Source organism: Trachemys scripta, chromosome 4 (genome assembly GCF_013100865.1).
Source record: "Trachemys scripta elegans isolate TJP31775 chromosome 4, CAS_Tse_1.0, whole genome shotgun sequence".
Taxonomy (NCBI): Eukaryota; Metazoa; Chordata; order Testudines; family Emydidae; genus Trachemys; species Trachemys scripta.
The window spans coordinates 109,870,366-109,897,352 of record NC_048301.1 but is presented as its reverse complement, the minus strand read 5'-3'; the positions used below and the strand labels follow the sequence as shown (position 1 = coordinate 109,897,352).

The following is a 26,987-nucleotide window of genomic DNA, read 5'->3' as shown; positions in this document are numbered from 1 at the left end:
TGAAAGGATCAGTGAATGTAGGAATATGCTGAGAGTTTTTGTGTCTTTCTTAAATTATTATCCTTCTGGGTGTATATGATACCAGGTGAGTAAGTCCTATGATAGGGAAGGTGTTGCTGTATACAGGAGGAGGAAGTTTCTCTCTTAGGTACTTATATGGCCCACATCACTATAGTATCTAAGCATTTCACAGTCTTTAATGTATTATTTTCACAACACCCCTGTAAGGTAGGGCAATGCTACCATCCCCATTTTATAGCTGGGGACCTGAGCCACAGAGAGGCTAAGTGAATTGCCCAAGGTCACATAAGGAGTCTGTGGCAGAGCAGGGAATTGAACCCGTTAACACCCTAACCATTGGACCATCCTTCTACCTTGCTTAGAGAGTTGTTTTGATTAATAGATGTTGGTTACTATACGATGTGGTTCATCATAACCATCTATATTTCTGACAGTCTAAACGTACACCAAGTAGTCTGGATCAAAGTGAAAGAATCTTAATTATTTGTCTTCCTGATCTGTGTTTTTGTAGGGGGAACCTTCTGATGTAACTCTCAATGTCTCAGTACTAGTATATTGGGACTTATTGATCTAATATGCTAACATCAAAGAAAGGGTCTTATAAATAAAACAAAAGAAAATTGGCATCTTGCTAAGGAACAGCGGAAAAGAAAAAACAGATCAACTCTGGTCTTTTCTGCAGAGGTTAGGATGAAGCTGGGCAAAATCTTATTAGGTAAGAGATTCTATTTAGCTCGCTGGTTTCTTGGTTTGTTTTGTTTTTTTGCGGGCTCCCGGAAGGTTGGAGAGTTGCATACATTTTCTGCATGGTTCTGCATCCTGTATTGTATCATGTGAGTAAATGCTGTGTTCACTAAGCTGTAAATGACTGGGCGTAACTTGACGCCACTATTGGGATGAAAATCTTTACTTGGAGTGAATGGGCTGCCTTCATAAAAGAATGTAAACCCAACTCAGTGGTTTTTTTTCTGTACATGTGCATCTACCCTTGCCTGGTCCTAATCTAAAGGCACTGAGTATGGTGACTGCTCAAAGTGTCTGGAGAAATCCAGCTGCACGGCCATCCCAAATACAGCTGAGACACAGAGGCAAAAGTAAGAAGACCTCTGTGAATATTTCTCAGCTGCACAGCTCCGCCTCTTTGGCCGATGTGGTGAGAGCGCCCTCTCCTGGCTGCTTGTGTGAGACTGGGGAGGTTGGTGATGGTTCATAGCAAAGCACTGGGGGCGTATTGGGGGAAAGGATGGAGGGTGTATGCAGATTTTCCTTTTCCATCATAGCAGATTCTAGAGTTGCCAATTTTGGTTGGATGTATTCCCAGAGGTTTCATCAAATGACATAATCTTTAATTCCTGGAGACTCCAGGACAATCCTGGAGGATTGGCAACCCTAGCAGATTCCCATGCTAATACTCTTCATAGGGAATTTTAATGTAAAAGATTTCCAAACAGCTAGACTGAATCTAGCTCCCATCCTAGGTGCAATCTTGCAAATAACCAGGCTGAGACTGGTCTACTGTAGATGAGGTAAAATGTGTTTAATCCTTCTCCGCTCTGGCAGTCATGGCTACATTCTGGCTTGGATATATTGGTCCATTCTGAACTAGCTGGGACCTGAGAGGTAGGTGTGAATGTGAAGGACCCCTCTTGGGAACTCCCAGGGGACCGTGACAGGTTGTAGCTCTGAATCAGCGAGGCAGATGGGAGGGGGGGAACCCTCCCACAGGTGATACTGCTAGTGACAGGGCTGTGGCTGCTTGCTCTTATCTTTGTTTCCTGGTGGGAAGAGGGGGAGCAAGTGTTGCCAGTGCCCTTGTCAGGGAAGGGGGATTAAAATTCAGTTTTAAAATGTTCCCAAGATCATCAGGCCTTGGGAGTATTTAGTTAATGATGGCTTCCTAGAGAATAACTGGGGGCGGGGGAGGGGGGATTGGCTATCGCCTCACAAGGGCCATGTAACCTTACCCAATGGCTTTTCGCCTGTGGTAGTTGTAAGAAAAATCCTGCCACAAATGCCTGAGTCTGGCTTCCCATCTCCTAGACACAATGGCAGCTTTCAGGTCCAACAGCAACCTGTTTCTCTGTAGTTTTTCCCTTCTTACCTAAAGAGAATTCCCCAATGTCTCTAATTTACCTCTAAACTGGTACTTAAAAGTCTAGCAGGCTCAGAGTGAGCTGATCAAATGGTAAGATACAGCCCCATTCTGCCCCTTCCGCTTTCGGGTTAGTAGCCGTAAGCTTCGGTATGGATGGATAATAAGTTTCAGTTCTTTGCTCTGTCAGTGGAAATATTTGGCTCATCCTGTTGCTTTTCATGCAAATCTGGCTGCTGATTTAAGCTACCATGTCAAGTGATCCATTTGCATTTCTTCCCCCCCCCAGTGAGATGTGAACCAGAGTTGCACAGAATTTAAAGGTAAGACTTCAGCAGCTGTGTGAGCAGGACAAGGCCTGGACTGATGATAGAGAGAAGTGCTCATGGTCCCTCATACCTGATCCTGGTTTCTTTAGCTTGTTTGTGCTGGTGAAGTAAATTGTTCGTGTCAGCCCAGCTTTGCGATACTCTGTTAGCTTCTTGAACTGCTCCCTTGCAGTAATGGACCATTCAGTGGTGTAGGTCCTACATAATCAATTGATCAATCTAGGAATTTATGGTCCTCTTTCCCATAGTTCCTCAATGCCTCATGATTATTAATGGAAGTTATCTTCACAGTACCCCTGTGAGGTAGGGATGGATTGTTCTCGTTTTAAAGATGAGGAGCTGAGGCATAGGGAGAGGGAGATTAAATGACTTGTCCGAGGTCACATGAGAAGTGAACTGAAATCTCCCAGGGTAGTGTCTGAGTCACAAGGCTATCCAGTGTAAAAAACACACCCACCCACACCCCTTTCTCTGTGTTTGGGTGGTGAGAAGAGGAAAGGGAGAAGAGAGAAATTGCATTGAACAAACTCTAACAGAATATCAAAGTGGCAGTATTAGAACTACAGAAAGTCCCCTGAGAGACCTTCATGAGATCAAGTTGCACACTGGATGTTTTAATCCACATTTTAAAAAAGATGTAGCTTACTGTAGAATTGCTGTCCAGACATTCCTTAACATTTTTAATCCCCTTTATTTTTCATTTTTCTCTGGTACTGGCTGCCACTGGTTCTGTTGAGCTGGAGTAGCGAGAAAGGGTGATCTTGGTGTGTATGTCACTTCAATGATTCTCTCTTAGATTTGTGCCAAAACATTTTAGGTGCCCAACTGGTGGGCGCTCTGCCCTTTCTGAAAATCAGGTCCTTTTAAGTCGAGTTGAGCAACCAAAACTTGGAGGCACCCAATCATTAGTCCCTTCTGAAAAATCCTTGTGGTTGCCCTGATTTAGGACAGCTCTAATGACTCCCATACGGTTTAATCAGTATTATGAATTCTACCTGGAAATCCATTTGCCCGAAGAACAAAATTTAAAAATCCACAAACAAAACACTTTAACTAAATCAAAAACCTTTTTGGCCTCAGTGGATGAACTCTCTTCCCTTTAAGCAGGTACCATGAAAAGCACCGGAAGAGCAATGTGGTTGAATTAGCATTACTATGGAAACCTTAACTTTGCATTTCCTGACCTTTATCCATGTATGTAACCCTAATGCAGCATTAACGTGGCTTTGATTTTTATGTTTTTACTTAATAAGCTCAGTGTTTCAGTATGCAAAGCTCAAAACTAGCTTCAGGGAAACCTAGTGAGTATTTTTAACATGTGGCTCAGATTTATAAAGGAATCTAGGAGGGGACTATACTGAGGGCATGAGAAATCTTCTGCAAAACTCGGATGTAAACAAACAGTTCCCTTCTTTATTTGTATTATGCTTGCGCCTAGAGGCTCCAGCTGAGATCAGGGGTCCACTGTGTTAGGCACTGAACATGAGCTTGCCCCAAGGAGCCTACAGTCCTGATTTTGAGATGACAGCGAGATCCACGCTGGTGAGGAGAAAAGTAAGAAGATGATGCTGTTAATCAGTAACGGCTGATTTTGTAATCTCATGGGCAGATGCTTGCAACTCTATGGAGTCCCACTGAAGCCAATGGGGTTCTGCATGATTAAAGGGGTCCATTCTTGTAGAGTGGACTACAGGATCGGGATGTAAGGCCTGTCTACATATTGATGATTCTGTGAATTAAGAATTTTTTTCTTCATCCTTCCTCACTTCCCATAGGTGAGATAGCAAAAGTGGGGGGGGCTGGTTTTGGGATGGTTTGTGGCTTGTGTTTGCGTGTGTTGGGGGGGTCAATTGGTTGGTTGAAGGAGGATTTGGGCTCAGTTAGTGACTTGGCAAATGGGTTTGGGGGGGGCATGCCATTTATATGGGCAAAATGGAAAAAGGCACAGGCTGGAGTCAGAGATGGACGGAAAGGGGTATCCCAAATGGACTCATTGGCACTATATCCAAAACATACACTGGCTCATCCTAGAGCTAGAGAACTATACACCTAACCAGTGTATCTATATCTGGAGGTTAATATGACTGGGTTCTACCAACGTATGCAGATCACCCTGGCCGCACGTCTCCATTGGAGACCACCATTCACACTCCGTGTGTAACCTAAACCTGTCTCTCCTGACTGAAGAGCTAGTGTGTTAATCCCCCCCCACACACCTGTGCCGCAGTCATTTGAAGACCCGTGTGCCCATGGGTGACAGCCTTTGCGACTGGATCAGTACCTCCTCTCTTCCATTTTGGAGTCTGGGCAGGGCCGGTGCTACCATTAAGGCAAACTAGGCGGTTGCCTGGGGCGCCAAAAAGCAGTGCCCCCAATTTTTTTTTTTTTTTTTTTTTTACAGCATTCCTGGGCTGGGCTGCCGGCGGCGTGCTGACATGTGCGGCTCAGACTCCCTCTCCCAGCGCAGCGCCCGCTCCACTTCTCCCGCCTCCCAGGCTTGCGGCGCCAATCAGCTGTTTGGCGCCACAAGCCTGGGAGGGGAGGAGAATTAGAGCAGGGGCGGTGTGCTCGGACCGGGGGGGGATGGGGAGCTGCCACGGGAGGGGAGTGCCTCAGGGCGGGCGGGGAGCTGCCGCAGGGCTCCCCGCACCAGCTCACCTCTGCTACGCTCCCTCCCCTCTCTGCTCCCGGGGGGGGGGGGAGTTGCTGCGGGGGGGGGGGGCGCCGGGGGGCGGGGGGGGGAGGGGGGGCGGCCGCGGGGCGGGGGGGGGGGGGGGCGCAAGGTGGAAGTTTCGCCTAGCGCGCGAAACTTTGTTGCACCGGCCCTGAGTCTGGGCCATTAGATCATACTTCAGAAATTCCCTCAGAAGGACCTGCATTTACCCTTGCTCTCCACGCAGGGCCGGTTCCAGGCACCAGCTTAACAAGCAGGTGCTTGGGGCGGCCAAGGGAGAGGGGCGGCACCTGCGGCAATTCAGGGGCAGCAGGTCCCTCACTCCCTCTGGGAGCGAAGGACCTGCTGCTGAACTGCTGCCGCCGATCGTGGCTTTTTTGTTTGTTTGTTTTTGTTTTGCCGCCGCCGATTATGGGGATTATTTGCAGTCCACAAATTCTCCCTCCACAGGCTGTAAATCACATAACTGATAAAAAGCCTTTTCTCTCAATTAATCTACTGGCTGGAGTCTCTGAACTGGTAACGTTTCGAAGAATGTTTTCTCTCTAAGGAGCTGGCCACTTCCACCCATCCGGTTACTCTTTGTACATCAGGACTTGTTTTTGCTGGACAAATATTAAGCTTGAGGGCTGCTGTGGAGATATGTTGGGCCCGGTATGGGAAGTGAAGGGGATTAAACCTGGCCACACAATGGTGAGTTTCCCTGTTGGGGCCTCAGTGTGTTTTTTTTTCCTCCTGGCCCTGTGATAAGGCCCCAGCCCAGCTGATAGGAGCAGAGAAGGCCAAGGACAACTTTGTATTGGCTTGAAGCCCCGAAGCTTTGTCTTTAATAACAAACCAGAGTCCCGGTTCATCATCACAAATTGGCCGGGGCTTGCTTTTTCTTTCCAGTGGAGAAAACTGGAGAGAGGAGAAGGCTCTGGATGGTGCCAGGAGAGAGGAGGCCAGCAAAGGCTGGTTTAAGAGAGAGTTCATGGGGACCATGTGTTCCACTTTACTCTGCTGTGGAGGACCAGTCCCTGTTTAGCCAAATGTTTAACGTTTCTCCCTCTGTCTCCCCAAAGCTCTATGTGCTTCTCTTTGTAAGCAAGTAACAAAGCACAAAACATGGGGTCAAACATGGGGCAGAATTTCCAAAGGGAATTAGGCACCTACTGAAATTCCAGAGGAGATGGGTTCTCCTAGACTGCTTTGGAAATCGAAGCCATGGCTGTCTGACTCCATGCTCTTACCTCTTTGCATTTCCCATCTTGTCTGAGGAAGCCCTTCCAAAACAGAGAGGGACAGAAGCCCTCCTCCTTCAGAACATAAACCAGCCACTAATGAACGGGGGTTAGGAGGGAACTTTCTTTGGGGCTTGGGACAGGTTATGCCATTACTGCCATCTTCAGAATGTCTTGCTGGCATTGCCCATTGTTTGAGACAGGATGGATGTACTAGGGGCTGGTAATATCTGTGTTCCTAAAGGAAACAGCTTACCCCAGAGCAAAATATCCTATAACTTGATCCATTAGTGAGCTCTGCCTCCTAGGATGCACCTGATCTGACAAAGACTGATTCATTTTGATGGCACTGATGTGTGTATCCCTCTCTCATTTCCTTCCCCGCTTTTAGATTTGGAATGTTGGCAGGTCCAGGGGTGAGAAGTGAAGGACAATTCCTGTCTTTCTCTGAAGGGTTACAGGAACATCTGAAACCCTGGGGGTGGGAGGGACAGTGAATGGTGACAATATGAAAGAGCTGCACAAAGAGTTGTTATCCCCAAAGCTGCTCTGTGTCTCTGCTTCACTGCACAGCTCCTGCCTAGAACCTTTCCTAGCTCCCTTGGCTTCTTGCTTTAAACTTAAAGAAACAGTACACAAATGGGATGGGGATTTGGATAAGTGGAAGAAAATTGCATGGTGCTGCTACCAATAAATAAATAAATAAATAAATAAATAGTGGTGGCCATTGCTATCAGTGGAGGCAGACTGATTGATTAAGTTTTTGATTAACCATTAGGGTGGCTGCATTTCAAAACAACTGTGGCACTTTTGTGGCAACACCCGATAAGTTTCCAAAATACTCTTATAAACACTAGACCTGGTTAGGAAAAAACATTTGTTGAATATTTTGACTTTTCTGTCAAAAATTCAAAAGCTGAAATTTCAGTCAAACCCTGAAAATTTTGACTTGGATATGCTGCTGCAGTTCCTCATCTCTCTGTTGTCCTTAATAAGCTGGGGTCCACAGCTGGATTACATCTCCCGTGATGCACCACAGCTAGAGACTCCTATGATATATTGCCAACCTTCTCCAAGAGGGTGAGACCTTGGTGCATTGTGTGAGATGTAGCCTGACCTTTGAGACCAACCCATAGAGGAGAATGGATGCGTGAAACAACTGACATATAACTCCCATGAGACATTGTGGTAGCATAGTCAAATAAAAATATGTAAGTCTTCAGACTAGGGCTGTCGATTATTCGCAGTTAACTCACGCGATAAACTCAAAAAAATTAATTGCGATTAATTGTACTGTTAATAGAATACCAATTGAAATTTATTAAATATTTTGGATGTTTTTCTACATTTGTAAATATATTGATTTCTGTTACAACACAGAATACAAAGTGTACAGTGTTCACTTTATATTGTTATTTTTGATTACAAATATTTGTACTGTAAAAATGATAAACAAGAAATAGTATTTTTCAATTCACCTCATACAAGTACTGTAGTGCAATCTCTTTATTGTGAAAGTAACTTACAAATGTAGATTTTTTGTTTTTGTTACATAACTGCACTAAAAAACAAAACAAAATGTAAAACTTTAGCGCTTACAAGTCCACTCAGTCCTACTTCTTGTTCACTCAGTTGCTAAGACAAAAAGTCTGTTTACATTTATGGGGGATACTGTTCCCTGCTTCTTATTTACAGTGTCACCTGAAAGTGAGAACAGGCATTCACATGACACTTTTGTAGCTATTGTTGCAAGGTATTTACTTGCCAGATATGCTAAACATTCATATGCCCCTTCATGCTTCGGCCACCATTTCAGAAGACATGCTTCCATGCTGATGATGCTTGTTAAAAAAATAACGCGTTAATTAAATTTGTTACTGAACTCATTGGGGGAGAATTATGTCTCCTGTTCTGTTTTACCCGCATTTCATGTTATAGCAGTCTCGGATGATGACCCAGCACATGGTCATTTTAAGAACACTTTCACAGCAGATTGGACAAAATGCAAAGAAGGTACCAATGTGAGATTTCTAAAAATAACTACTGCACTTGACCCAAGGTTTAAGAATCTGAAGGGCCATCCAAAATCTGAGAGAGACGAGGTGTGGCGCATGCTTTCAGAAGTCTTAAAAGAGCAACACTCTGATGCAGAAATTACAGAACCTGAAGCACCAAAAAAAGAAAATCAACCTTCTGCTGGTGGCATCTGACTCGGATGATGAAAATTAACATGTGTTGGTCCGCTCCGCTTAGGATCATTATCGAGACGAACCTGTCATCAGCATGGACACACATCCTCTGGAATGGTGGTTGAAGCATGAAGGGACATATGAATCTTTAGTGCATCTGGCATGTAAATATCTAGTGACACCGGCTACAACAGTATCATGTGAATGCCTGTTCTCACTTTCAGGTGACATTGTAAACAAGAAGCGGGCAGCATTATCCTCCTGCAAATTGTAGCCAAACTTGTTTGTCTGAGTGATTGGCTGAACAAGAAGGACGACTGAGTGGACTTGTAGGCTCTAAAGTTTGACATTGTTTTATTTTTGTGAATGCAGTTATATTTTTTGTACATAATTCTACATTTGTAAGTTCAACTTTCATGATAGAGATTGCACTACAGTACTTGTATTAGGTGAATTGAAAAATACTATTTCTTTTGTTTTTTACAGTGCAAATATTTGTAATAAAAATAAATATAAAGTGAGCACTGTACATTTTGTGTTCTCTGTTGTATTTGAAATCAATATATTTTAAAATGTAGAACACATCCACAAATATTAAATAAATGGTATTCTATTATTGTTTAACAGTGCAATTAATCGTGCAATTAATCGCTTGACAACCCTACTTCAGACTTTTTTTCAATGAAAAATTGAAAATTTCCACAGAAAGCAGACAGTCTTTGTGAACTTTGTTTAGCTCAAAATCCAATTTTTCCCTGAAAAACCATTTTGACAGAATTTTTGACCAGCCCCACAAATACACTTTTTTTTTTTTTTTTTTTTTTAAACACTGTGCTTGTGTTACTGCTGCTAGCTTCTGACTCCTCAGTCAGTGAGGAGAGCATTTTTCCAGCACTGTAAACTCCTTCAGAACGCAGTCGGAACAGCTGAACAAAGATAGTTAAGCAAGCGATCCACTCTGATAGCGTCTGCTCTGCTCTCGTTCTATTTCTTGCTTGGTTACAAACACTGTTTTGCACACTGAATGCTTGCTCCACAGGGTAGCTCCTGATAAATACGCTGTTCAATCTGTCCAAGGCATGTTGCTAGTTAAAACAAATCCAAATGTATGTGTGTTTTAACTGGAAAACCCAGGACATTTCAGCTATCCTGCAAGAAGTTTCCCAGAAGCCTGGGCACTCCAAATTTGATCTATGGAGTGAAATCCCAGCTCTTCTGCATCCCATTGAATTCAGTGGAGCTAAGATTTCATCCACAGTTACTTTATTACATAGGGGTCAGGTAAACAGGGTGTATTGTACTCAGAAAATGTATTTAGTCTATGCACCTAAAGCACCAGATTAATCCTGTTTAGGAAAACCAATCATTTAGAAACTGGTGAAGACCTCTCAGGCCTGCTTTGAATGGCAAAATTAAGGCTTTGAGCATCTGGATCTTGCTTTGTGCAGGAAAAGGGGCAAATCTCTGCTTTGCACCGACTGCTCCCTGGGCAAATTTTAAACTGGGATGTGTCTGATTGTCCTAGAGTTCAGCCACTGGGCTATATATAATATATATGTGTATGTTTCATTGAATGTGATCCTCAAAGGAAAAAGCAAGAACATAAGAACAGCCATACCAGTTCAGACCAATGACCATTCTAGCCCAGTATCCGGTCTGCTGACAGTGGTCCGTCCCAGATGATTCAGAGGAAATGAACTGAAAAGGGCAGTTTCAAGTGGTCCAGTCAGAGGTTTAGGGACACTTGGAGCATGGGCTTGCATCCCTGACTATCTTGTCTGTACAGCTCTGCTGGCTATTAGACTAACAGAGAATGTAGTTTGTTGTTGTTAGTTCCTAGAGGGCCTAACCAAGATCAGGGCCTGATTGTGCTAGGCACTATACGTATGCCCAGTGAGAGAGAGTCCCTGTCCCAAAAAATTTGCAATCTAAATAGACGAGCCAGAGAAAGGGTGGGAGAAAGGAATAATATCACTTCCTGGTTTACAGATGGGGAACTGAGGCACAGCGAGACTGAGAGGGATTTTCAAAAGCGCTCTACTTTAGCCTAACTCTGCTCCCGTGCAAGTCAGCTCCCACTGACATCAATAGCAGCAGCATGAGGCCAAAGCACAGTGTTTTGAACATCTCACAAATTATTTTCATAAGGTTGAACAGAAAGTCAGAGTGGGGACTTGAACCCGCTGCTCCCAAGTTGCAGTTCAGTGCCTTAGCCACAAGGTCATAATTCCTCAAGATGGGAGGGCTCAACGGTCTGGTCTGATATAGTAAATGCCATGATCCTGTAGCCCAAATGTGCCATGTACCACGCAAGCTGTGCATACTGACAGGGAATGTGACCTCTGTTCACACTTGGAGGTTAGCTGGAGGGGGGCACCCCACCCCTTTCTTTTAAATGGCTCCTTCCAGTGCTGAATAGTTAAAAGACCAATAGTTGATGGGTGGTCACAGCTTTAGGTAAATGCAGAACCTAGAGTGAAGGCAGGTGAGTGTGTGAACCCTTTACCCCCTCTTCTTATGAAAAAGCAACCTCCCGTGTAAGATACTTTTAGTGACCTTGAAGTACGTTCAGGATGTAGTACAGGATGTCCAGCATTTTTTTCTTTAGTTATTATTGTGGTAACAAGGGGAGCCTCTCTCTCCAATGTCACATTTCTCCACGCTGGACGGCGTCCAAGTGTATGTGGCAAGGTAGAAACTGTGCTTTCCCAAGGGCAATGAAATAACCTGCTGCACATGAGAGAGACAGACACGCTGGCAGGACGCAAGAGGAGTCTGGTGGATGCTGACGTGCCCTGCTGAGCTCCGGTAGCTGAGCTGGTGGCAGTCATGTGTTAAGTTTTCCTGGATGGCACATCGCCTGTTGATTAACAAGTAGCCCGGGTCCAACAGAGTGGCGCTGGCTTTCGCTCTTTGGAGCTTTCATGAAGTGCTCCGGGTACAGACTGACTTTCTTTGCTCAGAGAGCCAGATCCTCAGCTGGGGTAAGTCCGCAAAGCTCCACTGAAGTCAACAGAGCTATGTCAATTTACCCCCAGTGAGGAGGAGCTGGCCCTGTGTTATCGTCTCACCTGCCTGGGAATGGAACTGATAGAGCTTTGAGTTAATCGCTTGGTGGTTTGTTCAGTGTTACTAAAGCTTCGCATCTTCAAGCTTGCTGCACTGTACCCCGTCGAGAGAGAGAGAGCGAGAGAGCGCTGTGTGATAGGGTTCTCTTTAACCCTAGCTCTACAGGCCCCCATAAGCTGGGACTGTCTGGGTAATGGCAACCATGCTTGGTCATGAAACCCCAGTGTTGTTGGTGCTAAACCTTCATCATCTTAAAGTTCCAGGTCTCCCCCTACACCTCTAGGGTGACCAGACAGAAAATGTGAAAAATCAGGACGGGGGTGGTGGGTAATAATAGGAGCTTATATAAGAAAAAGACCCAAAAATCAGGACTGTCCCTATAAAATCGGGACGTCTGGTCACCCTACCCCCCCACCCCCATAGAACCTTCTTCCTGTCACTGTGACACTCCTCTAGCAAGTAATGCTCAGCTGCCTCTCCTATTTAGCTGGCAAGTGTCACTAATCGTGCAAAACAAGATTAGCCATTTGGCAGCTGATGGGGCATCTGCCATAGAGTGAGCAAGCTCTTTACACTGGCGCATTGCTGTATTCAAAACAAAGCCTACCCCTAATTTCATAATTTTTGTTATTGAATTAACAAGCCTGTGCAAACTCCTCCTAGACTGGTATGCGCTGAAGGTCATTAGGAAATAAATAATGATTTCCCATACGTTTCAAATAATGTAGTGGATCTGATTGATGACCTCAATGCCTCAGGCGCCTCCATTAGTGATCGTTAAATTGTCAAAGAACTTTGCAGCGTCATTGCTGGTAAAGCAACTTCGGATGTTTCTCAGCCCCTCCACTATTAAATTGAATGAATGGGCTTTATTTGCTCATTCTTGGCTATCGTGTCCTTTGTAGATCTAGGGTCTGCTCCCAAACCCATTGAAATCCATGGAAGTCTTTCTATTGAATTCAAAGGACATTGCATTAGGCCAGTGGTTCCCAAACTGGGGTTCGTGAACCCCTGGGGGTTCACGAAATGTTACAGGGGGTTCTCAGGAAAAAATTCCCTAATGGCGGACAGAGCTGTCCCTAGGGACTCCAGACAGCACGGGGCCAGCAGCCTGAAGCCCCTGGACTTCCAAGAGCTAAGCAGATCAAAGCAAGCATATGAATCATACTGAGGAGATTTAAACTTCAAGACTCCTTATAAAAATGGAAAAGGGGGGTGGATATTTTTTGCTGTTTTTAAAATTAAATAGGCAGGTAGTGTTTTTAAAATTATTATGAAGAACAAGTTTATGCTTTGTTGTAACATGCGTTGTTTGCCTAGACTACTCAAGACCTGAATGCTTATGTAGGAGGAACTCTTTGAGTTGGCTTCTTAAATATCTTCATGCTGTTTCAAATCTGATACTCCTTGATGAAACATAGGAGCTTTGTCTTATAGCAGGCTTATTCAAAGTGATACAAGCTACGGAAGTGAGATCTTGGAAGAGTGTTGCCATTTTCATAATGTAATAAAAATCGTGTAATTATAAGTAACAATTAATAGTGTGTAATAAGCATCTCATAAAAACAAATTTTATATTTCCAAGATCACTGCTTTTATAATTTATACTCAGGTAAAGGAGAAAATCCCTGGAAATATTCATTTTTAGGAGCGGGTTCGTGAGACTTGACATTTTAGTGAAAGGGGTTCACAGGTTGTTAAAGTTTGGGAACCACTGCATTAGGCCCTTAAAGTAGCTGTTATCTTTCCCCTTGTTGCTATGGAATAGGTGTTCAAACATCACACAGCGTGCATGTGGTGATGTGGCATTATTTCCTTAAATATCTTTATTTTAAAGAACTGAGTCATCTGAACTATAAATCCGCATTAAAGCGAAACACAGTTTGAATTGTTTTCAGTGAGTTGTTTCAATGTATTTGATACTACTATTACTGCCATATTACTTATAGTCTGAAAAATGCATCTGCATACCACTTTAATTCTATCAGTAGCCTGTAAACTATTAGTTGTTTCTGGTGAAATGTTATAAACTGTGCTAGTGTCATGTTAGGTAAGTAGAGACAAATTTTTGGCCCCAAATTTAGGTTTTATATATTTTTTTAAACAAATTATAAAATATATAGTATCAGAAGCGGCCACTGAGCATTCCCTCTCACTGTTTGCAATCCAAACATTGTGTGTGATGCACAAGGTGTAACTGATTAGAAACAGAAGTGAAACTGGCTTGTCTGTTCATGATCCTAGTAGTCTCTCGTCATTTATCACTCTCTGTTTCTTCTATTCTAATATCCTGAGATTTTGCTTGTAACAGAACGTATTCTTAATATTGATTTTAACTTCATATTCCTTTGGGGTCAGAACATTAATCAGTGGACACAATTTTAAGTATATAATATGAACTGATTTTCTGAAATAAGGAGCCATTGTATTTATTTGTTACCAAGCTTCTACTATTTATAGACAGGAATATAGAATCAGTGTATCAAACTGTGTGATGAGTTCTCAGGGAGAGAACTTTATTGGCAAAGATCATATCAAAATATAGATTGTTGTTGCAGGCAAAGGAAATTCCATGCTTGTTTTCAGATTAAGGTAGAGCGTCACTAGTCAAACAAACCTGAGGGTGGTTAGAACAGCATTTTTACTGTAACTACGCAGCAAACAGGGTTTTTTTTCTCTCGTTCTTTAAACGTCCATGGGATAAAGTAAGGGGGGGGGAGGATGGAGAGACTGGGATGGGCGTCAGCTTTATTTATTTGTTATTGGTTGCACTATTTCTTCAAGGGCAAGGCCTTTTCCACCTGTATGTGTATTCCGTGAATAAGCCAGTTTATCTTTCTGGCTCGTTCCGTGATGTAGTCATCAGTAAAGGTTGCAGCAGTATTAGCACAGCCTGCTACCCAGTTGGGGCTAATCTTCTTCTGCTGAGCAAACAACACGAAGGTTCCTGGATTCTTTCCTGTTTCCTTAAAGAGATACAATCAACCTGAAATCTAGTCAATTAGAAAAAGAAGAGAAAGCTGTAGAGATGTAGTTCCAGATATTATACCTGCTCCTGAGTCCCTAGGCCAACTTTTGTGGAGGTGTTTATTTGCCTTTTTTACAATTTGTTTCCCTGTTTTTAATGGATTTCCCCCCCCCCCTTCTGTTGCTGTATCGGGGAGGGGGGACCAACCCTCCCCTCCTCCCAAAGTACAAGGGACACTAACTGCTCATATAGGGGAAAGAATGATTTTTGTAACTTTAAGTCTTTCGAGACAGTGGGGCTGAGATTTTCAAGGCAGCCTCAAATTAATGGGATCTAAATTCCTTAAGCAGTTTTGAAAACCTCAGCCTACATACATACAGGGGGAAATCAGTTATGGCGTTGATCTTTGTGGTTCTTTGGCTGGACTTCTCTGAATCTTTTAAACTGACCTGTTCCAATAGACTTATGGGGCTTTACTTTCATCGGGGTATTCAAGGTACATGGTTTTGTATGTGAGCAGGGTAATAATCTCCAGTGCCTATAGCTGTCTGACTAGGGCACAAATCCCCAACCATTGTATAGCTGACTGCATATTGCATCTGTGGATGTCACTATGCTCTGCCTATACCAATGACACTGTTTCCATAGTAACCAATGTAACTTCAAAGGGGGCAGAGGAGAAAGCAGAGAAGAGTGAGGAATAAATAAAGCAAGCGGCGTAAACTCTGTATGACATGGTATAAGGACCTATAAAGTTTTTTTGCCTCTTGCCTTAAAACCAACATGTGACTGCACTACTCACCAGTAATACAATGATCCCAAATGCATGCAATAAAAACTTTATACGATGCCACACTATCATAAAACACATTCTAACAGAACAGCTGCTTTAAGAGAATATTTCAGCATGTACATTTTAGCACTTAGAAGAGAGAAAGTGCTACTGTTCAGGTAGCATATGCAAACTTAACGTTGCCCCTTTCGTGCCTGGGCATTACATACATGATGCTATTATTTCTACACAACCCCTGGCTCATTCAATGCTCACATTAAAGGATCATATGGAACGGTCAATGCACAACTGAGCACATTGCATAGAATGAGATGGTACTCCCTAAATGTTTTAATGTGAACCTAAATTACTTGCTGTGCAATCTTCTTTTCTTACTAGTCTGATCCAGCAAAGCACTTATACAGGTGCTTTACTTTAAGCATGACTGCACACTTAATAACAAACAAGTGTTGCTGAATTTGGGCTTTGGTGCATTGGGAGATATCTCCTTAAAAACATTATCATTATTAAGAAAGCTAATGGACATGTATGAGCCCTTGTAATTCTCAGCCAAACCGTAACTATATTCCTGCTGCACAGAAAGTCACATGTTCTCCTCAAACACCTCCCCCCTACTGAGTGTCAGCTTTCTAGCCTAAACCCCTTTGGCACTACAGCTGGGGTTTTGTTGTTGTTGGGTATTTTTAAAGTCGCAAGAATTGCTTTATAATAGGAAAAGGGTTTTTCTCCTCTCCTCATTCTCAACAAATGGCTGGATTGTTTTTAACTCAAAACTTAAATCACCTTTGGGGAGAGACGAGGCAAGGTCAGAGTTATGCGGCTCTTGATTTCCCACTCGTAACATTTCCCCACAAGCAGCTCTGCACTTTCTCTCATGGCACCCCTTCGGACTGGGAGGAGCTCTCTGCAAATACCTAGGAATGAAAACAACCCACATTCTGAACATACACACGCGCACATACTAATCCTGGCTCTGAACACAGACAATGGGCAAGTCATTCAGCGAGCCGGTGTCTCAGTTTTCCTCATGTGCGAAACAGTGATTGACCAGTGACCAACCTCATTGGGCTGTTGGGAGTTCTGAAGATAAATAACGCCTGCAAGGACTTATTGTGAATAAAGACACCCTGCTTTCCTTTCCCACCTTCTCCTGCCTTGATTGGACATGAAGAATTCCACAGTCTAATTCCCTACAGGCTGTGAAAGAGACAGCACCTGTATACAGAGCAGAGCTCACAGGTCACATCCACCCTGGGGTAGCATTAATGTAGATGAGGTGCTAGTAGCCACCAGCATTTTAATCACGTCCCTTACATCTATTTTCAAGCCTCCTACTGACACAAGACCCCACCCCCCAGCATTATTAAAATCAAAAGAGAATAGAGACAAAGACTGACACTTTTGGATGCCAACTCCTAATAATTAGGAAGGGTTTTATTTGTACTCCCAAAGTAGCCATGTATAAACACACCGGTAGGCAGGCCTTGCCCCAAAGTACTTCCAGCCTAAATAGATAAGACAGACACAAGCAGTGAGGGGATACAGGCACAGTCCTGCCAAGCAGTCAGAAACCATGAGTCGGGCACTAAAAAAGGAAACTGGTTTAAAAATCTTGAGATTTCCCCTCTCTCTCCCCCCCCCCCCCAAATAAGAGCTTTGGGATTTGTTTTTTCTTTGCCTTCCGGTTAGTGAGCATTCGGGAGTGCTCAGTTCACACTTTCAACCTTTTCTCTTCAAACATAGGGGCTAGAAACTTACCACTACTTTTTTTCTTTAAATGAAAGCTGGGATTCTCTCAGTCTCTTGTCTCCAGGAGAGTTGGCTAGAGTTACCATATTTCAGCAAGCAAAAAAGAGGACAGGAGGAGCCCCGCCCCCATCCTGCCCTAGCCCCGCCCCTGCCCCTTCCACTCCCTCCCATTTCCTGTCCCCCCTCAGGATCCCCAACCCTCCCCCTGCTCCTTGTCCCCTGACTGCCCCTCCTGGGAGCCCTGTCCCTAACTGCCCCCAAGGACTCCACCCCCTACCTAAGCCTCCCTGCCTCTTGTCCCCTGACTGCCCCCTCCTGACACCCTCCCCCCATCCTAACTGACCCCCTAGGACCTTACCCCCTACCTGTACCCTGAGTGCCCCAACCCTTATCCACACCCCCACCCTCAGACAGACCCCTGGGCCCCCCCCGCCCCATCCAACCACTTCCCCCCCCCCGCCCCCCCCCCCCCCCCGAACTCCCGACCCATCTAAACCTCTCTGCTCCCTGTCCCCTGACTGCTCCGATCCCTCTCCCCACCCCTGGCCCCTGACTGCCCCCTCCTGGGACCCCTGCTCCTAACTGCCCTCCAGAACCCCACCCCCTACCTAAGCCTCCCTGTTCCTTGTCTCCTAAGACCCCACCCCACCCTAACTGCCCCCCAGGACCCTACCCCCTACCTGTACCCTGACTGCCCAAAACCTTATCCACACCCCCCTAAAAAGCCCCCCCCAAACTCCCGACCCCCCCGTCTCTTGACTGCCCCCTCCAGAACCTCACTGCCCCTTCTCCGACCCCCTGGCGTCCTTACCCTGCCGCTCGTCCCGGCACGCTGGGCAGCAGGGGAGGAGGAGCAGGGGAGGAGCTCCAGACTGCCGGAGGCAATCTGCGAATGCATGGAGGGAGTGATCTCTGCTGCAGGGGAAGCGGAGGAGGGGCTTTCTCTGGCTGTCGGAGCCCCATGCAAGTGGCACCATCCGGCCGGCTGCCCTGTTAGCTGCACGCGCTCTGCATGGGGGGGGGAGGGGGGAAGTCCGGACATTTACAAATTCCCCCCGGACGCTATTTTTAGCTCAAAAACCTGGACATGTCCGGGGGAAGCTGGACGAATGGTAACCCTAGAGTTGGCCACATGGCAGGCACAGGGAGGTGAAGTGATTTGTCCCAGGTCATGCAGCAGGGCAGAGGCAGGCCCAGAGTGGTCCCCCACCCTCTAGCCCACGCTGCCTCTCTGGCATTGCTCAGCCCGTCTGGAAGCTAGTTTCATGTTGTTTAGTGCTGACTCTTTATAATGATTAACTGAAAGGCATGGGCGTGTAGGATTAAAACCCCACTTACACTCTATGTGGACTCCCTGCCTCAGTAAAGCAAGACCTGCAGGCAGCACCTTGACTGGCAATGGATTCCGCTGTGTCTAGGCAGGGACACTTTGTTCTGAGCTAAGGCCTGGGGTCCATTTCCTTGAGGCCTTCTTGCTAAGGAAGCTGCTCCCACAGGATCCAGTGACTGTCTTTGCTGCCTGCTGGGCCAGAACAAAGCCTGTGGCAGGAAACAGCTGCTGTAACCCACAAGGCTTGGGTCCTGCTCAGCCCAGGTTTACGAGGTGTGCTGTGCTCACAGGCCTCTCCTTTAGAGCTGTGCGGCTATTTGACTCAGAGCTTGTCCTGCACCACATTGCCAACAACCATCCAGCAGGGAAAGCGTCTGTCTGGTTTACACCAGCAGAACCAGAGTCCCATCCAGGCATCAGTAAGGACTCTCCTCCTTCAGTCCAGATGCCCCAGTACCACCTTAGACTTAGATGACAGTCCTCACCCAGGATCATCTAAATGAATTTCCTACCCAGCTGGCATGGGAGCAATGTAATCCTGAGGGTGCTCCTGTCCTTCCCTAGTGTGTGCATCTCGTTCTAAATTATAGTAAAATGTCATGTTGTTTGTTGGTTCCCATCCTGAAGGCAGGGGCCTTACTGGGGCAAGCCACTTGGCTTGAGGTGAAGCACTGGGTCCTGGGAGCTGTAATCTCTGTTAGCTGCTCCTTGGCACTAAAGATGAAGGCACCTGCTCTGTTGATGCAAGCTAGCTGTAGCTCTTGGGCTCCTAGCAAGCTGACAGTTCTGGCCAACTGAGGGGCAGAACTTGGATACCACTGGGCTAAAACCCAATCATCTCGGAGTTCTTTTGCCCCAAAGAGCCCCAGTCTCTGTACACAAGTGAAGAAGAACTTCTTAATAAATGGTCATGTAGAGAAAAGTCACTGAAAGTTTTGAGTGGTTTGCTTACCATGTTCCCTTTTATTTAATATGTTTTATTTCTGTTCAAGTCAGCCAGGGTCACATGAAGACCAGAGCCAATGAAGCATTCTATACAAGAGAGAACTCTCTCGAAATGCAGAATTAATTAGCTAACGCTTTACCTGGGTAATTCAAACCCTTTCAGATTCACTTTGCCCGCAGCAAGTCCCAGGTCTTCTAATTAGAAGGTTTTTAGCTCTGCTAATTACTTGGGAACTATAATAAAATGGGGTCTTTTGATAAAATGAGAAAGTGCTGGGGGGTGGAGGATAGCAATTTGTCTGCGAGATGGCTGATTCCAGCTTATGAATACGTCTCATAATTGGGCAAGAATATCCTGCCTCTTCAACCTTTTATGTACCAAAGAAAAGTGCCTTGGGCTCATTATCCATGTGGGCTGTTCCCACTTTTGAAATGGAAATGATTAATCTCCTAACAAGGAAGACGAGGCCTTGTGTGTGCTGGCAGTGACGGAAGATATCCCACCGCCACCTACATGCACCACAGAGCAGGCTTTTTTTTGTCATAAGAGCATAAGAGCATGCCCTGTCACCCAATCCCAGCTTCTGGCAAACAGAGGCCAGGGACACCATTCCTGCCCATCCTGGCTAATAGCTATTGATGGACCTATCTTCCATGAATCTATCTAGCTCCCCTTTGAACCCCGTTATAGTATTGGCCTTCACAACACCCTCTGGCAAGGAGTTCCAGAGGTTGACGGTGCATTGCATGAAAAAACACTTTCTTGTGTTTGTTTTAAACCTGCTATCTATTAATTTCATTTGGTGGCCCCTTGTTCTTGTATTATGAGGAGTAAATAATACTTCCTTATTTACTTTCTCTATACCACTCATGATTTTATAGACCTCTATCATATCCCCCCTTAGTCGCCTCTTTTCCAAGCTGAAAAGTCCCAGTTTTATTAATCTCTCCTCATACGGAAGCCATTCTATATCCCTAGTCATTTTTGTTGCCTTTTCTGAACCTTTTCCGATTCCAATATATCTTTTTTTTGAGATGGGGCGACCACATCTGCACGCAGTATTCAAGGTGTGGGCGTACCAGGATTTATATAGAGGCAATATGATATTTTCTGTCATATTGTCTATCCCTTTCTTGATGATTCCCAACATTCTGTTTGCTTTTTTGACTGTCGCTGCACATTCATAGAATATCAGGGTTGGAAGTCCAACCCCCTGCTCAAAGCAGGACCAATCCCCAGACAGGTTTTTGCCCCCGATCCCTAAATGGCTGCCTTAAGGATTGAACTCACAACCTGGGTTTAACAGGCCAGTGTTCAAACCACTGAATTGAGTGGATGATTTCAGAGAACTATCGACAATGACTCCAAGATCTCTTTCTTGAGTGGTAACAGATAATTTAGACCCTATCATTGTATATGTATAGGTAGGATTATGTTTTCCAATGTGCATTACTTTGCATTTATCAATATTAAATTTCATCTGCCATTTTGTTGCCCAGTCACCCAGTTTTGTGAGATCCTTTTGTAGCTCTTCTCAGTCTGTCTGAAACTTAACTATCTTGAGTAGTTTTGTATCATCTGCAAATTTTGCCACCTCACTGTTTACCCCTTTTTCCAGATTGTTTATGAATATGTTAAATAGGACTGGACCCAGTACAGATCTCTGCGGGACATCGCTATTTACCTCTGACCATTTGTTCCTACCTTTTGTTTCCTATCTTTTAACCAGTTACCAATCCATGAGAGAACCTTCCCTCTAATTCCATGACTGCTTATTTTGCTTAAGAGCCTTTGGTGAGGGACCTTGTCAGAGGCTTTCTGAAAATCTAAATGCACTATATCCACTGGATCTCCTTTGTCCGCATGCTTGTTGACCCCCTCAAAGAATTCTAGTAAATTGGTGAGGCATGATTTCCCTTTACAAAAACCATGTTGACTATTTCCGAACAAATTATGTTCATCTATGTGTCTGAATTTTGTTTTTTACGATAGTTTCAACCAATTTTCCTAGTACTGAAGAGAGGCTTACTGGCCTGTAGTTGCCAGGATCACCTCTGGAGCCCTTTTAAAAAATTGGCCTGTCATTAGCTATCCTCCAGTCATTTGGTACAGAAGCTGATTTAAATGATAGGTTACAGGTGACAGTTAGTAGTCCTGCTATTTCACATATGAGTTCCTTAGCATCTTGATCATCCAGTGGTCCTACTGGTTGTTTAACAGGCTTCCTGCTTCTGATGTATTTAAAAAAAAAAATTTGCTATTACTTTTGGAGTCTTTGGCTAGCTGTTCTTCAAATGCTTTTTTGGTCTTTCTAATTATATTTTTACCCTTCATTTGCCAGAGTTTATGCTCTTTTCTATTTTCCTTATTAGGATTTATCTTCCACTTCTTAAAGGATGCCTTTTTGCCTCTCACTGCTTCTTTTACTTTGTTGTTTAATGACGGTGGCTCTTTTTTGGTTCTTTTACTATGTTTTTTAATGTGAGGTATACATTTAAGTTGGGCCTCTATTATGGTTTCTTTAAAAAGTTTCCACGCAGCTTGCAGGGATTTTACTTTTGGCACTGTACCTTTTAATTTCTATTTCACTAACCTCCTCATTTTTGTGTAGTTCCCCTTTCTGAAATTAAATACTACAGTGTTGGGCCACTGTGGAGTTTTCCCTGCCATAAGGATGTTAAATTTAATTATATTATGGTCACTATTGTTGCCGGCACAGAGTGCCCGAGGACAGCAACAGCGGGGTTCGTTGCCCGGTGTGCTTTGCACCAATAAACACATCAGGGTGGAGAAGCAATCAAAGTTTATTTGAGATCTCAAAGTGGTGCAAGGAGACTGGCAGGTCTCAGATCAAGCACACCATCATAAGCAGTTTCTCTCTTCTTATACATTTTTGCAGCTAAACCTCACCCCCCCCCCCTCCCCTGTTAACAGTTACTAAGCAAATAGCAATTACATTTAAGCAGTTAAGTCATTCTTGGCAGCTATAAGTCTAGCTTGTTAGTAACTTCTTTAAACCGTTATCTTGTCCTTTTTTCCTTTGAACTGTTATTTTCCCTTCAGCCAGAAACATGCAGGCCTCATTATTATCACTTGGTGCTGGTATGAGCAGGGGGTTGCACACAGATAACTGGTTGCTTACACATTCCAATTGCACCTGGCTTGTGAGGTCGATTAGAGTTTAAACATGGGAGAAGTTTGGTTCTTTTGGGCCTAGTGCAGGAAGGCTTCATTGACACTAGTGGCCTTTCACCCCCCTCCCCCCCCCCCGAGTTACCTAGGGTGATGCCTAGTGACACCAACAACTCCCTCCTTTGTGAATACTCAACAAGCTTTTGGCTGAGTTTTCTCATATTCTGTGGACAAGATATGATTGAGTGCCATGGAGCTGGGGTTATCAATGAGAGGGTATGCTGGGATTTTTGGGGAACGGGGAGCACAAAGCTTACGGAGGAGCATTTTAAAACAAGCAATCAGGAGGAGGGTGACCAGGCACAGCATCACTCCTGTGAGGAGGAGACGCACAAGGCCACCCCCCAGTCCTCCTAGGTCGGGCAACCAACTCCAAAGGGAATCAAAAACCGTGGGTTCCCTTTCCTGGGCCTTCCACTGCTCGAAAGCCTGTTCGGACGACAGGACATGCTTGTTAACGTCCTGTGAGTTTTCCGGGACATAAGTACAACATTCATTCCCAATAAGGGCACACACCCCACCGTGGGAGGCTAAAACATAATCTAAGGTTTGTCTGTTTTGCAGGGACAGCAACCGGAGCTGGTAAAGCTCTGAGTTAAGGCTTTTCTCTATGGCCAGGGTCTCATTGGCATACTTGGTGAGAAACACAAAGAGCCTACGATAAAATTGGGTTAACCGTCCCACCCCATAGGATGGGAGGAGGATCATACCCAACCTGTCTCCTTCCTTAATGGGCTCTGGGGTGGCATAGAAAGATCTACGCTGCCTGGGGCGGCCAGGGGGCAGTTTAGGGAGGACACGAAGGGGAGGGGCAAGATATCCTAGATAGCAGCTTCCATAGCACCGATGCGGTAGCCACTTATAGGCAGAGGTACCGCAAATGTAAAAGGAGTGGCCATTCCCTATCAAGCCATTATAGCCGCTACTCCACCTATCTGTTTGTCTGTCATTAAACGTTCCGAATCGGGCAGTAGAGTCGGATCTGCCATTAACATAGACAGGGATGGAGGCGTTACTGTTAGGGGATAAATAATACTGACAGGTGCTATTCCCAGCGGACCAGGTGTGATTGCTGGACTTAAACTGTCGATAGCACACCAACCCGGGGGCCACTGACCGCAGCCTAATAGGGGAAGGGAGATGCGTTGAGTTGGCCTACGGCTTCCAGGGGTCGTCCCTTAATGCATACTGGGATTCAATGGTACAGTTTTGCAACAAGGGGGTACCCGAGGTATTTTTCCCCCTACTGAACCATCACAGAATCACAGAATATCAGGGTTGGAAGGGACCTCAGGAGGCCATCTAGTCCAACCCCCTGCTCAAAGCAGGACCAATCCCCAACAGATATCTGACCAATTTTGGGGAACTACCCTCCAGGGTAACCCTGCTGCGTGGTGCGGGATTTGGGAGCACACCCAGCAGTTAGAGAGGTTAAACTCTTGGGTAAAGCAAACCTTCAGGGACTCATGTGTGTTTGTTTCCAAGCTAGTAGGGATTTTTCTCCATCCCGCATGTGCCTTGGGGGAAACGGGAGTTAATGAGAGGAGTGCCCCTGTGGCAAAGAGTAACACAGTGGCAGACCCTGGACCTGTTTCCATGCTGGGCAGGTAACCCTAGGGCCTAACAATTACAATTCCCCAAATACCCACAAAATAACAATTACCAATAGCAGGCAGATTAAAAACAAAAGGGACCAGGCCACCAGGTTAGGCCAGCCCTGTGAAAATAAACACAACCAACACTCAGAGTTCTCGCGGGGAGTGCGCTGCAACTGTCCAAAGAGATCACAGGGCATTCCCAGCAGACACTATTGTCACCTGAATAACAGTTTAAGTCCCAGATCGTTGCTGGCAGTCTTCTCTGCAGGCTGGACAGTCCACCGTTCAGGAGCGGGCACTGCTTTCAGATGAGAGTGATGAATCCAGTTCTTGTGTCCTTCGACCTTTGCTGCTGTGTGGGAGATCAGCAGGACGGTGTGGGGTCCCTTCCACTTCTCTTGGAGAGGCTCGTCCTTCCAGGTCCGAACGAGAATGGAGTCACCTGGCTGCAAGGAGTGGACAGGGGCATCCAGCGGGAGAGGCTGCAAATCTTTGGTATACCTGTGGAGAGAACAAAGAACAGCAGACAGAGATCACATGTACTGAGATAAGAAACCACAGCCTACCCCCCCACTCTCCTGCCAGAACCGGTGTACCATTCATAGGCCATGCCCTTCCAAACATAATCTCGAAGGGACTGAACCCTAACCTGCCCTTTGGGAGAGCGCGGATGCGGAGCAAAACAAGGGGCAAAGCATCAGGCCACTTAAGGGAAGCCTCTTGGCAGACCTTTGAGAGGTGCCGCTTAAGTGTCTGATTTGTGCGTTCCACTACTCCACTGGCCTGCGGTTGCCATGGAGTGTGGAGCTTCCAGGGGATTTGCAGGGCATCCGATATCTTTTGAACGACTTGGAATGTGAAGTGTGTTCCATTGTCAGATTCCATCCACTGGGGGAGTCCAAAGTGGGGAATGATCTCCTTGACAAATTTAAGAGCCACCGTTTTGGCAGTGTTGTTATGACATGGGAAGGCGTCAGGCCATCCGCTGAATCGATCCACCAAGATGAGGAGGTATCTGAACCCTTGGGTCCGGGGAAACTCAGTAAAGTCTATTTGCCAAACCAGTCCCGGGCCTGGGGTAGGTTCCAGAGTGGCTGGTGGCACTGACACTCCTGGTCGAGGGTTGTTCTTTTGGCAGACTAGACATTCAGCCTGTACTTGGGAGGCCAGGGGTCTAAGTCCAGAGGTTAGAAAATATTTACTCATTAGCTGGGTAAGAGCCTCCCTGCCAGCGTATAATTCTTTGTTTCTTCACCAGGGTCAGTTCTTAATGTCTTTTGTAGTCAGGAATTCCTGGACTTTGTGGTTTCAATGAAGCAAGTGTTCCTTCTTCTCTTTTCCTGAAACAGTGTGGTTCAGCATAATACAGGGGAGAGGTTACTAGCACATCACCCTGTAATGGTTTTGCTTCTTCTAGAAAAAGCCAAAGGCACAGTAGGTCTGTCAGTGGACAAGGGAGAGGTTACTAGCACTTCACCTTGTCTTTTTACAGTGAGAAGCATGGGTCCAGGTAGGCAGTTCTTGGCACTTCACAGCTGTGTTAGTGGTTAACAGGACTTGGAAAGGGCCTTTCCAGTGTGGAGCCAAAGCAGTTTTTTTGTTGGTGGACTTTTACATAGACTCCGTTTTCTTGTTTTAATGAATGGCAGGGCTGCTAGGGTCTTTGGTTAGCACTTCTTTTATCTGTGAGAAAAGAAACCTAACACATTTCATTAATGCCTGGCAGTGTTTTGCAGATCTCATAGTGGCTTAGGCATATGCAGGCCCCCCTTTTCTTGGTTGTCAGCCAAGTCTTAGCTGTGAACAATGTCCTTGGATGGGGCCGGCATCTTATCTTTGGACTGAGCTTGCTAGCTATATATTTTTTTCCCCAGTTAACTCGTTCTGTTCTTTTTCCTTTTTCCCTTCTTGGCTTCTTTTAACCTACAAAGGAAACTTCCACTCTTTGCTTATACACCTTTTCCCAACAATGAACACATACACATTGCCATCATACACCCTTCCAGTAAAATAGCTTTTATACAGAGCTTTGGAGCAACAAACCAGGACGAGCACACCCACTTTTGAGGAATCCACTCGGTACAACCTCTGGTGTCCAATAGCTTTCCTTTTTAAAACCTTAAATGCCTTGTCGGCTTCTGAAGACCAGTGAAAGGGGTCATGAGCCGCTCCCTTAACGCATTTGTACGAGTGTTTAGCCCACAGTCCAAACTCTGGGATCTGTATTCTGCAGAAGCCTGCCATGCCAAAAAGGGTGGGGGAATTTTTAAATCCCTGGGCCAACACTGTCCAGCAAAGCTGCTTTTTAACCCTCCTTTTGTCCTCCCACTGGCTCCACTCTGGGGCTTGCATGGCTGAGGGCTCAATTGCAAGGGTCATTATCCTGGCATTCTCGGGGGGTAAGGTAAGGGTTACTTCATCTTGGGTGAACTCATACAGCCTGGCCCAATTGTTGTGTCGGACAGCCGAATGGCAGAGTAAAAGCAGTTCTTTGTAGGAGGTGAGACAGGTGAGATGCGTCGGCTGGTTGGGATTCCACCGGGGGTCTGCTATAGGGACCTGGTTTGCAGCAGCAGGGACGTGTGCTGCGTCTGCCTCGTGTCTACGCTGTGCCTCCTCCCTTGCCTTAGACACAACCTGATTACGCTCCACCTCAGACAGCAGGGTCCGCATAAGGACATTACAATCATCCCAGTCAGGTTTATAGCTAGCCAGGCACCCCTCAAAGATCGAGATAAACTTGCTTGGGTTCGTAGAAAATTCCCCTGCTTGTGCCTTAAAGGCTGCTAGGTCCACTGGGTTAAAAGGCACATG

General features: G+C 45.4%; 1 protein-coding gene across 1 annotated transcript in view; it reads left to right on the top strand.

The window, feature by feature from the left end:
- The first annotated feature begins 11,252 nt into the window (after positions 1 to 11,252).
- The window catches only part of CRACR2B (calcium release activated channel regulator 2B), a 68,220-nt gene continuing 52,485 nt past the window's right edge, over positions 11,253 to 26,987 (top strand). Inside the window, exon 1 of the mRNA XM_034770353.1 lies at positions 11,253 to 11,512. Within this exon, the coding sequence (XP_034626244.1) occupies positions 11,453 to 11,512 (60 nt within the window). The 5' untranslated portion in view covers positions 11,253 to 11,452. The remainder of the gene's footprint in view (positions 11,513 to 26,987) is intronic.